We start from the raw sequence: 13834 nt of genomic DNA, 5'->3' as shown, positions 1-13834 counted from the left end.
CAAATAATAACAATAATAGTGACATGACCTCTACGTATAAGAGTAATATTACATGTATGTATAATTTGATGAAAGATATTATATAACAGTTCTATTTTATTAGTAATTTTTTAAATTTAAATTTCATATTTTAAAATTTAAAATTTTCATCATTTTCAATAATTAACGCATCGTAAGTATATATAGTATTTTCCTATATTTATCCATGCGCAAACAGAAAGCGTCGAAGGCTCAGCCATAAGCAAAGAAGCAGCGCTCCTTGAAACCTTTGGGATTAGGCCAGCACACGTGACCATTCTGAAGGTCGACGGTTTGGAGTTGGTAAGAAAGTAAAACAAACGATGCTTTACATTGCATTAAATTACGGTCACAAGAAGTTGTCTGTGGAAGTGGACCATAGCAAATAAACTTATTTATTTTTCCTTTTTCGATAAATATCTATTGCAATAAACTGAAAAATCATGCTTGAGAGTGCAATATCAGCGACCAATAAGTTATTTGGTCAAAGATATGAAAACCCATTCTAAAACTAGTTCAGTTTGCAGTATCATGAAGGTAGAGAGGGAGAGGGAGAGAATTGTCTAAGCATGAGAACCAATTCAATTGACCATACCACAAAATTTTTGTTCCCAATTAAAATTGAGAGGGGAAACCCCAATGAATTGCATTGTGGAGTTTAGCGTTCACCTTCAGTAGACATTACTATTTCTTAACTGAACATCAATCCCTTTATTAGTTCTGCAATTTAGATACCAATACAGAGTGAGAAAAAAAAACACACAGCTTATCTATGCTACCAAAGAAACAGGTAGAAAACACACTCCGGCTAAAAACAAAGGCAACTACCATAGACAATATATATTCTCTCTGCAAGTTTTGCCTACTTGATGTACTGAGAGAGCCACTTAAAACCTTCACCATATCCCATCTTCCGGACAATGCTGCACATGAAAACCTCAAGGGGGCGGACGTTGGAGTCACTCAAATTAACATTTCCCTTACCCGTGGTGAATTCGGTTAGGCACATATGATACCGCAATTCATCCTCCGAGGCAGCATAAGGTATGTCAATCTTGTTTCCTAGGATAAGGAACGGGACATTTGCCAGCGATTCATCTGAGAGTAGTGCATCAAGCTCCTTTTTTGACTCTGCAAATCTCTCCTTGTCATAAGCATCGACCAGGTACACCACGGCATCCACCTCCATGATAAAAGAATCAAATGATTAGTAAGGTACCAATCCCATCACAGAAGTTCAGTCTGGTCTTTCCATGTACCACCCCGCCAACACCACAAATTGATTGGGATTGGCCTTTTGTGCCTTCTAAACCAGGAGTAATTCAACAAGAATAATAATTGGAAGTCGGTTGGCATTAAAATATACGCAAGATGCCAAGATTTTGATTGCAATTGACACAAGCAACAAGCACCTAAAATTAATATGTATCAAGATAGAGCAAGAAAAAAGAGGAGGCATTTTGGAATTCATTTGTATTTCATCTTGTATGCATTTACATTTTGTAGGTATTCTTTTATAGACACAAGCTCAGGTAGATATACACACGAGAAAGAAATAAAACACAGGGAATAAAAGCTATTACACTAGCTGTCAATAACAGAATACAACTTTAGGAAAATATTCTTGAAGCTTCTGTTGCTGAAATGGAGTTTTCCTGGTCACCAGCTGAGTCTTTGTTCTTGTGGGATGTATTTGTGTAGCTTAGGTTGATAAGATGAAACTATATGACGGGGGCATGTCGGAAATAAACTATAAGTAAATCCCTTGTTTCTTTACATCTATATATTTTACATGGAGAATAAAAGAAACCACGAAGTCTAAAGAAGTCCATGCAAGTCTCGACATAATAAAGGTTTTCCCCAAATAGAAAGCCTATTTCCGTGCTCATTCAACATATAGGCTCCTCTATCTTCTCTGCCATCTACTGCTTCCCCCCCAAGTGGTGAATTACAAGTATGGAAGAATAATCGAAAGACGATTGTCCCACTAAATTTCATATTAAAAAAAATTCCTCATGCTCTTTTCATATAGCGACCACCAAATACAGGTAACAAGGCATAAAAGCTGGCAGCCAGGCACCTATATGAACAATTGTGCAACAACCCCACTGTGGATTCCAATAATCTATAACAGCCACCATCCCACCACTGACCCTGGAATCGATATGTAGGGTGAGTTTTTGATAAGATTGATCGACAAGGTTGCATATATAAATGAAGAATTGAGAAAACGAAATACAGGGGAAAAGACAATAAAAAAAGAAATGCCTAGAAACATACCAAACAAGCATAAAAATAGATAACGAGTTGAAGTAGTATTTGCTTAGTTGCAGAAGAAATGTAATAAAAGAACAGAGATTAAAATGAAAACCTTGGCATAATAGTCCTTCCAGACTCTGCGAGCAATCTGATGCCCACCCAAGTCAAAAGCCTTGAACTTTATCCTCCCAATACTCAGCTCCTCCGACGTCGGGTACTGCGTCGGTTGATGCTGAACTAATCTCTGCAAACAACTCCAAGAGAAGGACAAAGAATCTTTTTTGTTAATTAAATGACTGTTTAGTATCTTGTTGTCACTGAGAAAATGTCTAAATAATAGAGTCAAAAAGGGAGAACCTCATCTTTTAGCATGTGTAGCAAGGTAGTTTTTCCGGAATTATCAAGACCAAGGAACAAGATCTTCGCCTCCTTTTGCCAGAGACCCAGCGATGCCAGAACTCCATAGAACCAGTCGACAAGGAACATGTTTTCTCCAAGAGATTTGGCACACCGATTCAGACCGTATCTCCCACCGAAAATCGGTTGTATGTTTGGAGTTCGAAGAAAAGGAGCTGCGATTGGTTTGGTAGAAAAATTGATGAAAACGAAGGAAAACAAGAGATTACTTCCCCACCGGTTTTTGAATTACTTTTCCGGGCGGTTTATGATATTTTTACCATGATTAAAGAGGTTGATGAGGTGGAGGTTGATGACCGGTTTTGTCCGGTGAGGGTTTGGTGGGCGCATGCCGTATGCGAGCGTGGTGCCTATATGCGCCAGTGGAATGTAGGAGCGTGACCGAGAATAGCCAGTTGTTGATTTTTGATCTCTCGCGTGGGAGAATTTGATTGGCTGGTATGCGTCATTAGGGGTGTACCAGCCGTCGATTAGGAAACTAGTGGCAACAATGTTTGTGATTACGTGGAAGGACCTCAGGCCGTCGGGGAAAATTAAAGCTATAAATCAAAGTTTTGAATATTCGTTTCATTTTTTTTAAGATGTTAGAACGAAACTTTTTTATATCGATATCGTTTTGTTGTATTATTTTAAAATTAATTATATATTATATATAAATATTTAAATATATAAAAATAAAATAAGATTATAGTGTCTAACATTATTCAATCATAAATAAGTAATATATAATGACATAAGTGAAATGCTTAGATTAAAATCTTAGAAAAAATCATTTTATTAAGTGACGTGTACTTTATAAATTATAAAATTATTTCTTTTATAAAATAAACTTAATGGTTTGTATCAATTTATAAAATTATATTTTTGAGCTAAGCGACAAGTTCTCAAAATCTGACTTGTGTGGCCAATAGAAATAACTAACAAAAAAATTTCTATTACCCTAGAGGGACGGACAAATTCATTTTAAAATAAGATCAAGCGAGCGGGTGACAGACATGGGTATCTACCCACCTGCCCCATGATATATAAATCAAGAAAATAAAAAAAAAAACCTAATTATCATATTTTCATTCTCTCTCCCATATGCTTGGTTTCTCTTGCTGCTCAATAGCTTCAGTTTTCTTCTTCTTTCATTATCTTGTTCTTTCTTCTCACCTCTTCTAGCTTTCTTCTTGCCGACCATGGTCATGGGTCACTTGAATTAGTTGTACTCAAGAGACACACAACCATGGCCATTGGTCTCCACAACCCATAGCCACGACTTGGCCATGGGTGGTACTATGGGCCTTTAGAGCCCCACGGTCATCTCTTAATTGTGGGTTTGCATAGATCCCAAGTCATGATCATGAGTTTCTGCAACTCACGATCATGGTTTGGTTATCTGTATCTTTGTGAGATCCACAGCCAAGACATAGTCAACGGCTATGGGTAAGTTGTTCTTCACTATTTTATTTTTGTAATTTTTGATTGGACCTATGCATTTAAAATTTGATTTACATTTTGGAATTTGAATACAAAGGTGTGGGGCATGGATTTGAAGATTTGGGATGGATCTATGAGTTTGTCTATTTGGAGGTTTTGCTAGACAAAGCATATAGGCAATTGGTTCAAAAGTCCACCCATCCACTAGACAAGGGCAAACAAACAGCAACTCAACGAGGTAAAAAATGACTATTCATAATTTTGTATAAGACATGCATCACTCTAAAGAATATAGCTTAATTGAATAAAAAAAAGTAGCTTTATCATAGTGGTGTTAGGGTCACTGAGACTTCTATCGCTTTTTAAAACCCATTTAAACATTTTTAAAAATAAAACAAAATTCACAAGCTCATTAAAAAATATTTTCTTTAACTATTAAGTAAAAATAAAAATAAAAAACAAAAAAAAAATAATTCAGTACAAAATGTGAGCAGAAATCCTCAGTCGTTCTACCATTTCTCTTGCTAGGTCTATAACTCTTCACTTTCCACCAACCACCAATTCTCTTTGCCTTGCCCTCTTGCTGTGGAGCCTCTCCCCAACTCCCTACGATGACGAGTCAAAAGGACTCGAGTGTTTTAAAAGGGTTTCTCACTAGCCTTTCTATACATACAACTAAAAGAGGGTTCTCTTTTTTCTCACCCGAAACAAATTCTTTATTAATAAAAAGTACTTTAAGATACAAGAAAAAATAGTGGCGTACACCTAATTGCAACTAATACGTTTCATAGAAATAAAAATAAAAAATAAAAAATAAAATGAAAAAAATAAGTTTGTGGTACCATCCATCCCTACAATTCTTGAAAAACTCAAAAAGAGAATTGTCTTTATTTTTTGAAAAATGTTCACTTTCAATACTTACTATCCAATTTTATTGTTCATGCATTTTAATTTTTTTATTTAATAATTAAAAAAATAACTATTAATGGGCAGACCGCTAGCATCGTCAGTCAGGATTGTGATGCCGCTGTGGTTTGTTGTATAGCATTATAGCTGGTTACTCTGAATAGTTTTAATGGAAAAACTCGCTCACAATCTTTACTTATTGGAAAACACTAAATCCACATAAATTTTCTACCGAAAATTTTATTTATTTATTTTTTAATTTTTTTAATTTTTGCTTAGTGATTAAGTAAGTGCTTTTAAATAAATATGTGAATTTTTTTTTTATTTTTAAAATATATCTAAATAGTTGTAAAAAATGTTGAAAGAAAAATTAAAAAAGAAGAAGAAATGAAGTGATCGGTAGAAAGTTTCTACAATCTTCGGTGGACGTAGCAACGTCCTTACTGAATTAAAGAAAGCAGTAATATAAATGAATAGATATCGGGCTACGTAGTGGGTGTGACTAGGCTGTGGTAAATTGTTGAAACTCGAAACTAGGACGGTAAATGGACTAAATGTGTAGCAGCGGGTTGGAGTACAAGTTTATGAGCAATTTGCTAAAGTCTAGTATCATTAAAATTAGTTAAAAGATAGAGCAGAATAGAAGAAAAACTGATTTCCATGACCAACTTGGTTTACTGTGCTGATATCCCCGTTAACAAAGCTCTCAACAAGCATTAATGCGAGGCCAGCGCCTCCTCATAGTTGCCTAAATCTCTCGTGCCAATACTTGGCTCCCTGATTTGTTTCATGCTCGTTACTCATGGTTATCTTTTGACAAAACAAATGGACAATTGCTCCTTCAAAAAACTACCCTTGATTTATTGAATATGACTAGAGAACCATGTTCTATGAAACTAGCAAGCCATTACATACCATCCACGGAACAAAACATCGAGAAGGAACAGTTTCATTTTCGAAAAAAAGAAGTAAAGCAAATGAATCCACAATCCTTCGAAATGGAAATTTGCAAATTGGACGTTGTATGGATAAAATATTTCTGCAAGTTGTTTAGTCTTCAATACCAATTTTTCATTTTTGAAAGCACATCATGAGCATTCCATAAACCTCAATAAGTAAAATTGAACCATAACAAAGTGTTTTTCTGAGTTATGATTCTGTCCATAAACGCCAGTGATAACAAAATAAAGTCAACAAAAGAGGCAAGGAAATAGAAATTGAATTAAAAAATAGATACTTTCAGAAAAGTTAGCACCTGAATACAGAGCAACTTTGTGATCCCCCTACTCAACTTCTACTTGATATATTGGGAGAGCCACTTGAAGCCGTCACCATAACCCATCTTGCGAACAATACTGCACATGAAAACTTCTAGCGGACGGACACTGGACTCTATAAGATTTACCTTTCCCTTGCCAGTTGTGAAATTCGTCAGCCCAAGAGAATAGCGTAGCTCATCTTCTGAAGCTGCATAGGGAATATCAATCTTGTTACCAAGCACAAGAAATGGAACATTAGCTAGGGATTCATCTGAAAGGAGGGCATCCAGCTCCTTCTTTGATTCCGTAAACCTATCCTTGTCATAAGCATCGACGAGGTAAACCACTGCATCCACCTGTTCATGGACATGAAAAACATGTGGTCAGCTTCTATTCTCTGGCATGTTATACATTCCAAAAGTGCAAGGTCAAATCAATTTACTATTATAATTGAGTCCAAAACAACGGGGTGTGAAACTGTGGGACATCTAGAAACCCAAGGACTGCATGAACGAACCTCTCTCATTTATTCAGTCACACAGACCAGGTATATTGATGCTGGATAAAATGAATTCAATACCACTACTGGAATCAGGACAACTTGTGCTTGGGATGGTACTATAGTCAGAGATTCGCATATATTAGGTGCTGCAAATTACTTGGAATTTGAGAATCAATCATGAAACAAAGAGCAAATCAGGCAATAAGTATTCTTTAAATTTACGGTTCTAGAATTTTGTTTATTTTTTATAAGTAAAAATATTATATATATATATCAATAGGAGAAAACCAAGTACACTGGATGTATACAAAAAAACACCTAGCCCATACTAGAGAGCCCCTAATGACCCAAAAAGCCCGTGAAACACTATCCAAAATACTTCAAGCCCGAATTGGAATGGAACACACCTCCCCAACCCCAGCCCCTTGGTTCCGATAAAACTAATCCTCTACTCGAAAATCCCACTACGAGAACGTCTTCACAATGCCCTCCCTTTAATCTTCCCTTAACTTGAGTTACCTCCCTTAGCATTTTAGTTGATTGCCCATGAAAGAAGCTTTAACTCTTTGCTTTTCTTAAAATTTGATTTGGTTTCATGCACGTGGCTCGCCTCAATCGCAATGAGTAGTGCTTTAAATTCGTCTTCATATCCTCCATGTGAAAGCCCCAGGATTTGCTGAAACCCGTTAACTTTATTCAAAACCCAATCCGATGGTGAACGCGCTATATCGTTTATTGGAGGAAGAGAAACCAGGGGAACGACATTATCCCCAAACATAGTACCCAACTGCACTCCCGACTCTAAACCTTTCTCCACACAAGGCACCAAAGACAAACCGATAATTTCCTTCCCACCATATGATTGCTCAACAGCTATATAGTTGTTGTCCATTGTTTCTATCACCATTACAGGTTCATCCCCTCCATCTACTTTGTCAAACCCTACTGCTCCCTCGGGAGATATAGAAGAAGCCCTACCTTCTGTTACCCCGTTTGCATCTTCTAAAAGAGGCTCGACAATTTCTTCCAAAGTACTCAAGACCCTGGAGGGACCCCATCTTCAACTAAAAGTAAACCCTAGACAGAAGTACCAACCCCATTTGCAACTGGTGCCTAAGGCCCTATTGCTCCCTTAGGAGGCATAGACGACAAGCTGCCACTGTCCTAAGTGACACTAGCATGGACAATTGAACCCTTTCAAACTGTTTCTTTTTAAGAACCAAAATTATTTGTGCTGAGAGGTAATCCTTTGTAGTAAATCTATGGCTTCTCTTTCCCACCTGAGTTGACATCTCCAAGAAACTGCTTTCCATAAAGCCATGTCGAACTTTTTGAAGGAATCATGTATAGAAAAATACTATTAAAACACCTCCAAAAACAACAAAAAAAGGTGCTATCAGCAAAACATTCACTGTCAATGTTTGCCTCCAATGGATCACGCAAACATATCGAGGATTTATCTGGGATTATGAGGCATAGCACGCTAAACTGGGGGCCACGGGACCAGGCAATGCTTTTGCTGTTTTCTAGATTAAACTCGAGTGACAGTTGGATTAAACATCACATGCAAAGAAGGCAACAAAGCAATTTTCATGTCTACACAAGGAAATAAAGCAGGAGCCATTAAATGCACTTGCAATTAGCAGAACAAACCCACAAAGGAGAGATTCTGTCATTGAGGCATTCGATTAAAAAAAGAACGAATAAACTGCCAAACGAACAATATAATAGATCACCTGACTTAACAAATATGGTAAAACCACAGTAAAGTAATATTGAACTTGTAGGGGCACGGCAAGATCTACTTAGCTTCCAGCAGTTCATTCAAATAACCTCTACCAAAATAAACAGATTCTAAAATTCGAACGTCCATAAATGACATTCAAATATAGCCCCACTACTTCCTCTTATTTTCCTCATCTTCACATATGAAAAAATATAGCCAATACTTGATATGTACATTATAAGATGTTTCAAAAGAATATGACGGCCAGATACACTTCTAAATTTTACTGTGGATCAAGAAAGAGTCCCAATCCAATAATATTATTTAAAAACCAAAAAAAAATCTAAAACAAGCAATCATAGATCATATTTAGTTGCGTTTTAAGTCAGCCAAGACAAAAGGAAAGAAATCAAATCGAATATACCTTAGCGTAGTAATCTTTCCAGACTCTGCGAGCGATCTGGTGGCCACCCAAATCAAAAGCCTTGAACTTGATTTTCCCAATGCTCAGCTCCTCCGAAGTAGGGTGCTGGGTTGGCTGGTGTTGCACTAGTCTCTGCCGAAAAACGGTCACCCGATTTCCAACATTTTAGGAAAAACATAATAACTATCAATGGACGATAAATAGAGAGCAATAGGTAAAGACAAAACACAACCCACCTCGTCTTTCAACATGTGAAGAAGAGTGGTTTTGCCAGCATTGTCGAGACCCAAGAAAAGAATCTTAGCCTCTTTCTGCCACAGGCCAAGCGATGCGAGCACGCCGTAGAACCAATCAATGAGGAACATAGCTGTCTGTCTTTCTCAACCAAAATACTTAAAGCTTCAGAAGAATGGGCGGAATACGTCGGAATACAGTCTGAAAAGGAACCAGATCGATACGGGGTACGGAACACTAAAGACCCAGATCGAGCAAAGATCCAATCTAGGTTTGACTATATATAGGAGAGCTAAAAGGCTATAGAGGAATGGAGGAAGGCATGGAAAACTCAGGATGGCGAGGAATATGGGGGCGTTGGTGTTTGTGAGTGTTTTGTATTTGTACAGATAGTTCAGGGTTATTAGTTTACGATTGGGAAACAACTACATCGCTGTCATTTATTTCACTTGTGAATTGGGACTACGGTAGAGGTTGTTTCTCGTGCAGACGGTTCGGGTTATAAGTTTTCAACTGGGAAACAATTGCCTTGCTGTCGTTTGTTTCGATTTAGGAGAGGAGATATTTTTTTGGTATTTTAAATCACAATATGATATATTTTAAATATTTGTTCAAATAATTAGTATGTAAAAATTTTTTTATAACATTTAAGTAATTATTTTTAATAAAATAATTTAGATTCTTTATATATTTTGCAAACTATAATTTACCATTAATTGCATTTTATTAAGATTGATTTGAATACCAAAATGATCTGTAAATAGTAATGAAATAGTTTGAATTAATATATCTTATAAAGTTTTAGAAAATAAGAGAGAAAAAGTTAAATTTTAATATTATAAAATTAAAATATTTTTTTTTTGGTGTTTGGAAAAATTGATTTTTTTTTTTTTTGTATTTTGTTGGGAAGTTTAAAAAAATTGCAATGATTAAATAAAAAGGTTAAAAATCTGAAATTAAAAAGTGTGTGTGTTCGTGGTGTTTGAATATTGAGATGAAATTGAATAAAATAGAATGAGTTGAGAGGATTTTAATATAAAAACCAAACCTAAATTATTAATAAAATAATAATTTAGATTTTGTAAAATTTTATTCTAAATTATTTGAGTCTAGAATTAGAATATGCAACTTTCTTTTTAGCATAAGGATTGGAGGAGGTAATCAGAAATGGCTTTCCTACTTAAATGTAATCATAGCAGCACTCTGCTTGTTAGGAACTGAATAAAGAGGGTCTAAACAGCAAGAAGATCACATGAATTTCTTCGAATTAGGTTTTATCCATAATTTAGATTTGGTTTGGCTACTGAAAATTTTCATATGAGTATTTTGAATTTTAAGATGAAATATTAAAATATAATATTTTAATATTATTATTATTTTGAAATTTGAAAAAATTAAATTGTTTATTATATTTTGTATAGAGATTAGGAAAAATTGTAATGATGATATAAGAATTTTGTGTTTGAGATGACAAATCTTAGTGGCTAAACTGAACCTAGACTCATCCCATTAGAAAATCCAACTAATTGTTAAGCAGCTAATATAAATAGTTTAAGGTAAATCCCCAATGCATGTTGATTGTTAAACCACCAAGTAAATTAACTAATCCAAGAACCATTAAACCATAGTTGGTATTTAGTTGGTTAGTAACATATATATATATATATATAAGCTCACACTTTGATACACACAGTTAGATGATAATTTAATTGGGCAGACAATAAAGAAACCACATGGATCTCCTCCAAAGATGTAGTGACAGCAAAAAGGTTTGTTGAACTGTCATGGACATTTTCCTTAAAATCGTTAACAAAAAACTATATAGTCTCCTTTTTCATCGGATTCATCATCACATCTTTGTATTCTACATAAACGCTGGAGATTGTAAAAAACAATAAATAGATGGACCACAGCATAACAAAGTGAAAATAAGTTATTCTTGCAATGATGTTTCGCCATGAGCAAAGGAGTGCCAAATGGGAGTAGTTGAGTACCCTAGTGCTAGTTGATATAGGGTAGGTTTTTCACATCACACACTTGCCTTCTTTTTGCACTAAGCATGTCATGCATAGTCTCAACCAATCCAACCAAACTACATGAAAAGATCTTGGAAAATAAGTTTTGATGTTGTTAGAGTTGACCATGTAGTTGTGAATGTAGTATTTAGAAAGTAGAAATTACAAAAATATGATACATAAATATGGATACGGAGAACAGACACCTCATTCTTTTATGTAGTCGAATTTAATATTCTTATGTTCGCTCGTAAAAAATGACGAAAAATTTGTACTTCAAGAAAATTCGAATAGGAGGAGGTACTCTTGATGTGATCAATTCGATCAATGAGATAGATGGACATAAGGAGGAAACACTAGATGAAAAATACAGCATAGTGTGTAGATTAATTGGATACAAAGACAAGTAAATAAATACCACATAGGGTTATGTGGCTAAATGGGCAGCAACCGAGAATGCTTGTGATCATATTAAGGGAGTGGGGATCTGTGTTGGCATTCTAATCTGGGATAAGGTCTATGACCCCCAAAAGAAAAAACAACACAAATAAGTTAAAAACTAAAAAGCACTAGAAATCAATATTTTTTTAGCAATTATATTCTTCGTTCGAGTTTTATTATCCTTAGTCACACTTGCTAATGTGATATATTATAAATTATTGTTAATTTAAGTGATTGAGATATGAAATTACTTAAAACGATCATTATCCGTATTAGTAGGTGACTAGAAGGATAGAATTAACTATATGAAATTATACATTTACAACTTTTTTCTACAATTTTTATACAATTTTATTTTAAAAGAGGGATATTTTTATAATATAACTTATAAAAGTAATATTAATTTATACAAATACTCTTATTTTAAAATATAGTTATAAAAAATTGTAAAATAATTATACGTGGATCATTACTCTTTAGCTAAAATAGTGTCACTAGATGTGGCAATTGGCAAGGAAAAGACGTATATGGGCCTTTTTCTGAGCTGAGAAGAACAGGCCGAAAGTTGGATCATGGGCCTTTTATTTGGTCCATTCACATGAGCTCAGCTCGCACCAGACCACTTGCCGATTATAAAGGTTGAGCACTTTGAAGTTTGAACGGAAGCCCAAAACCACAAAACCAAGGAGGGCAATTCCGTCGTTTGATATATACCACGACTTAAGTGAGAATTAGGGTTTCCGATAAAGCACCCAAAGCGTCTCATTTGCTCCGCCGAACCAAGCCGTAGAAGAGCAACACATCTACATCCTCTTAGGTTTCTCCTCTCTCTTTCTTTTTCTATCTATATATTTCTCTCCGTCTGTGTTGTTGCGTGACTGTGTGTGTTGATTTTCAGAGATGGCGAAGTCGAAGAACCATACGGCTCACAACCAGTCTTACAAGGCTCACAAGAACGGCATCAAGAAGCCCCGCAAGCACCGCCATGCCTCCACGAAAGGGGTACGCTTTTTTTTTTTTGGTTTCCTTTTTGCTCTATTATCATACAACTATTTCAATCGTGTAATTGATTAAAAAAAACAAATCTTTTTTTAATATATTGTGGGTAGATGGATCCAAAGTTCTTAAGGAACCAAAGGTACGCGAGAAAGCATAACAAGAAGAGTGCCGAGTCCGCCACCGAGGAGGAGTAGAAGACTAGACAGACAGACAGACATTTTGTTTGAGATCTATGATTTCCTTCATGTTTACTTTAATATTCAGTAGTATAGTGCTTTGATGCTACTGTAATGGGTTTTGTTTCAATTCCTAGTAGGGGCGGCACTTCCGAGCCTTCTTACTGATGTTTGTTAAGGATGCTTACGTTCTGAATTGTTATTATTATTATTAATCATTTAGTTGGAGCCGATGGTCTTTGCGCTTTATTGGGATTGATTTACCTCGTTGAAATGTTAATTGTACTTATATTGCTTCCAATTTTATACTCGGATGTGTATGGTCTTAGGTCTATGAAATTATTCGATGATGGGTGTTCTGTAAAATCCATTGGGTATATTTGTTAACGAAACGATTAATTGGTTGTTGGTGTTGATTTTGGTTGTTGGTATTGATTTTGGTTCTTGCTGTTTGCATTGACTATGGTTGAGCTTGTTTCTGATGCAAATTAGGATGCTGGAAAATCATGTCTATATGTCAGGGATATATTGATGACAATTGATATCGGTATTCCTCATCATAGCACAGAAAGCTGTTGAAATCTAATACAAGTCCTACTTTGTTTTGCTAGGATATTCCACTGCCTTATTGGTCGTGTAGATTTATATAGTCTTCCTTAATTTTTTCCAGGAAAAACTAAATTTGGTCATACACTCCTTGTGCAATACTTGGCTTTGGATTAGTTCCTTGTGTATTTTTAAGAATAACATCTTCTGGTTTCAGTAATTTAGAAATAGGTACCTCATTTAATTTTTCCGCCCAATTGTCCAAATGATTTAGTAAGTTTTGTAAGCTAGACCAATGTTTTGGTTTTTTCCGGTTGGAATCACCAGAGGTTTTTGTGCCGGAACAGTAATCACCATGGATACGTGGGATGTTTTGTTATAGCAAGAATTCCGGCCCTTTTGGCCTGTTCTGTGCATGAATAATTCTATTTATTATCTCCACATATTATAAATATTTTAATTATTTAATTTTTTTTTTTTTTTATAACAA

General features: G+C 35.3%; 3 protein-coding genes and 1 non-coding gene across 4 annotated transcripts; 1 reads left to right on the top strand and 3 right to left on the bottom strand.

The window, feature by feature from the left end:
* Positions 1-603: 603 nt before the first annotated feature.
* Positions 604-2944, bottom strand: LOC122318185 (GTP-binding protein SAR1A-like). The gene is made up of 3 exons (XM_043135374.1): positions 2635-2944; positions 2390-2521; positions 604-1201 (listed from the first exon to the last, which is right to left on the bottom strand). The coding sequence occupies exons 1-3, from the start codon at positions 2761-2763 to the stop codon at positions 881-883; spliced, it is 582 nt and encodes a 193-aa protein (XP_042991308.1). The 5' UTR covers positions 2764-2944; the 3' UTR covers positions 604-880.
* Positions 2945-6071: 3127 nt separating this feature from the next.
* On the bottom strand, positions 6072-9649 carry LOC122318189 (GTP-binding protein SAR1A-like). The gene is made up of 3 exons (XM_043135386.1): positions 9170-9649; positions 8934-9065; positions 6072-6637 (listed from the first exon to the last, which is right to left on the bottom strand). Exons 1-3 carry the CDS (start codon positions 9296-9298, stop codon positions 6317-6319), a joined length of 582 nt encoding a protein of 193 aa, XP_042991320.1. The 5' UTR covers positions 9299-9649; the 3' UTR covers positions 6072-6316.
* LOC122293944 lies at positions 8124-8250 on the bottom strand. Its single transcript, XR_006237409.1, has one exon. It is a non-coding gene; the product is annotated as a small nucleolar RNA snoR83 (small nucleolar RNA).
* Positions 9650-12281: 2632 nt separating the features above from the next.
* Positions 12282-13047, top strand: LOC122318169 (60S ribosomal protein L29-1-like). Its single transcript, XM_043135355.1, has 3 exons — positions 12282-12440; positions 12522-12625; positions 12733-13047. The coding sequence occupies exons 2-3, from the start codon at positions 12524-12526 to the stop codon at positions 12814-12816; spliced, it is 186 nt and encodes a 61-aa protein (XP_042991289.1). The 5' UTR covers positions 12282-12440; positions 12522-12523; the 3' UTR covers positions 12817-13047.
* The last annotated feature ends 787 nt before the right edge of the window (positions 13048-13834 follow it).

Source organism: Carya illinoinensis, chromosome 1 (genome assembly GCF_018687715.1).
Source record: "Carya illinoinensis cultivar Pawnee chromosome 1, C.illinoinensisPawnee_v1, whole genome shotgun sequence".
NCBI lineage: Eukaryota > Viridiplantae > Streptophyta > Magnoliopsida > Fagales > Juglandaceae > Carya > Carya illinoinensis.
Note: the sequence above shows the minus strand (reverse complement) of the source record. Positions and strands in the feature narration are given on the sequence as shown.

Bases quoted from the DNA above. Each gene is read 5' to 3' on its own strand.
- LOC122318185 (XM_043135374.1), bottom strand. From the start codon at position 2,763: ATGTTCCTTGTCGACTGGTTCTATGGAGTTCTGGCATCGCTGGGTCTC. The intron at 2,522-2,634 runs GTTCTCCCTTTT...AGTTGTTTGCAG, and splicing joins TACACATGCTAAAAGATGAG to AGATTAGTTCAGCATCAACC. The intron at 1,202-2,389 runs GTTTTCATTTTA...TTTATCATGGAG, and splicing joins GGAAGGACTATTATGCCAAG to GTGGATGCCGTGGTGTACCT.
- LOC122318189 (XM_043135386.1), bottom strand. From the start codon at position 9,298: ATGTTCCTCATTGATTGGTTCTACGGCGTGCTCGCATCGCTTGGCCTG. The intron at 9,066-9,169 runs GTGGGTTGTGTT...GTTTTTCGGCAG, and splicing joins TTCACATGTTGAAAGACGAG to AGACTAGTGCAACACCAGCC. The intron at 6,638-8,933 runs GTATATTCGATT...GTCCATGAACAG, and splicing joins GGAAAGATTACTACGCTAAG to GTGGATGCAGTGGTTTACCT.
- LOC122318169 (XM_043135355.1), top strand. From the start codon at position 12,524: ATGGCGAAGTCGAAGAACCATACGGCTCACAACCAGTCTTACAAGGCT. The intron at 12,626-12,732 runs GTACGCTTTTTT...TATTGTGGGTAG, and splicing joins GCCATGCCTCCACGAAAGGG to ATGGATCCAAAGTTCTTAAG.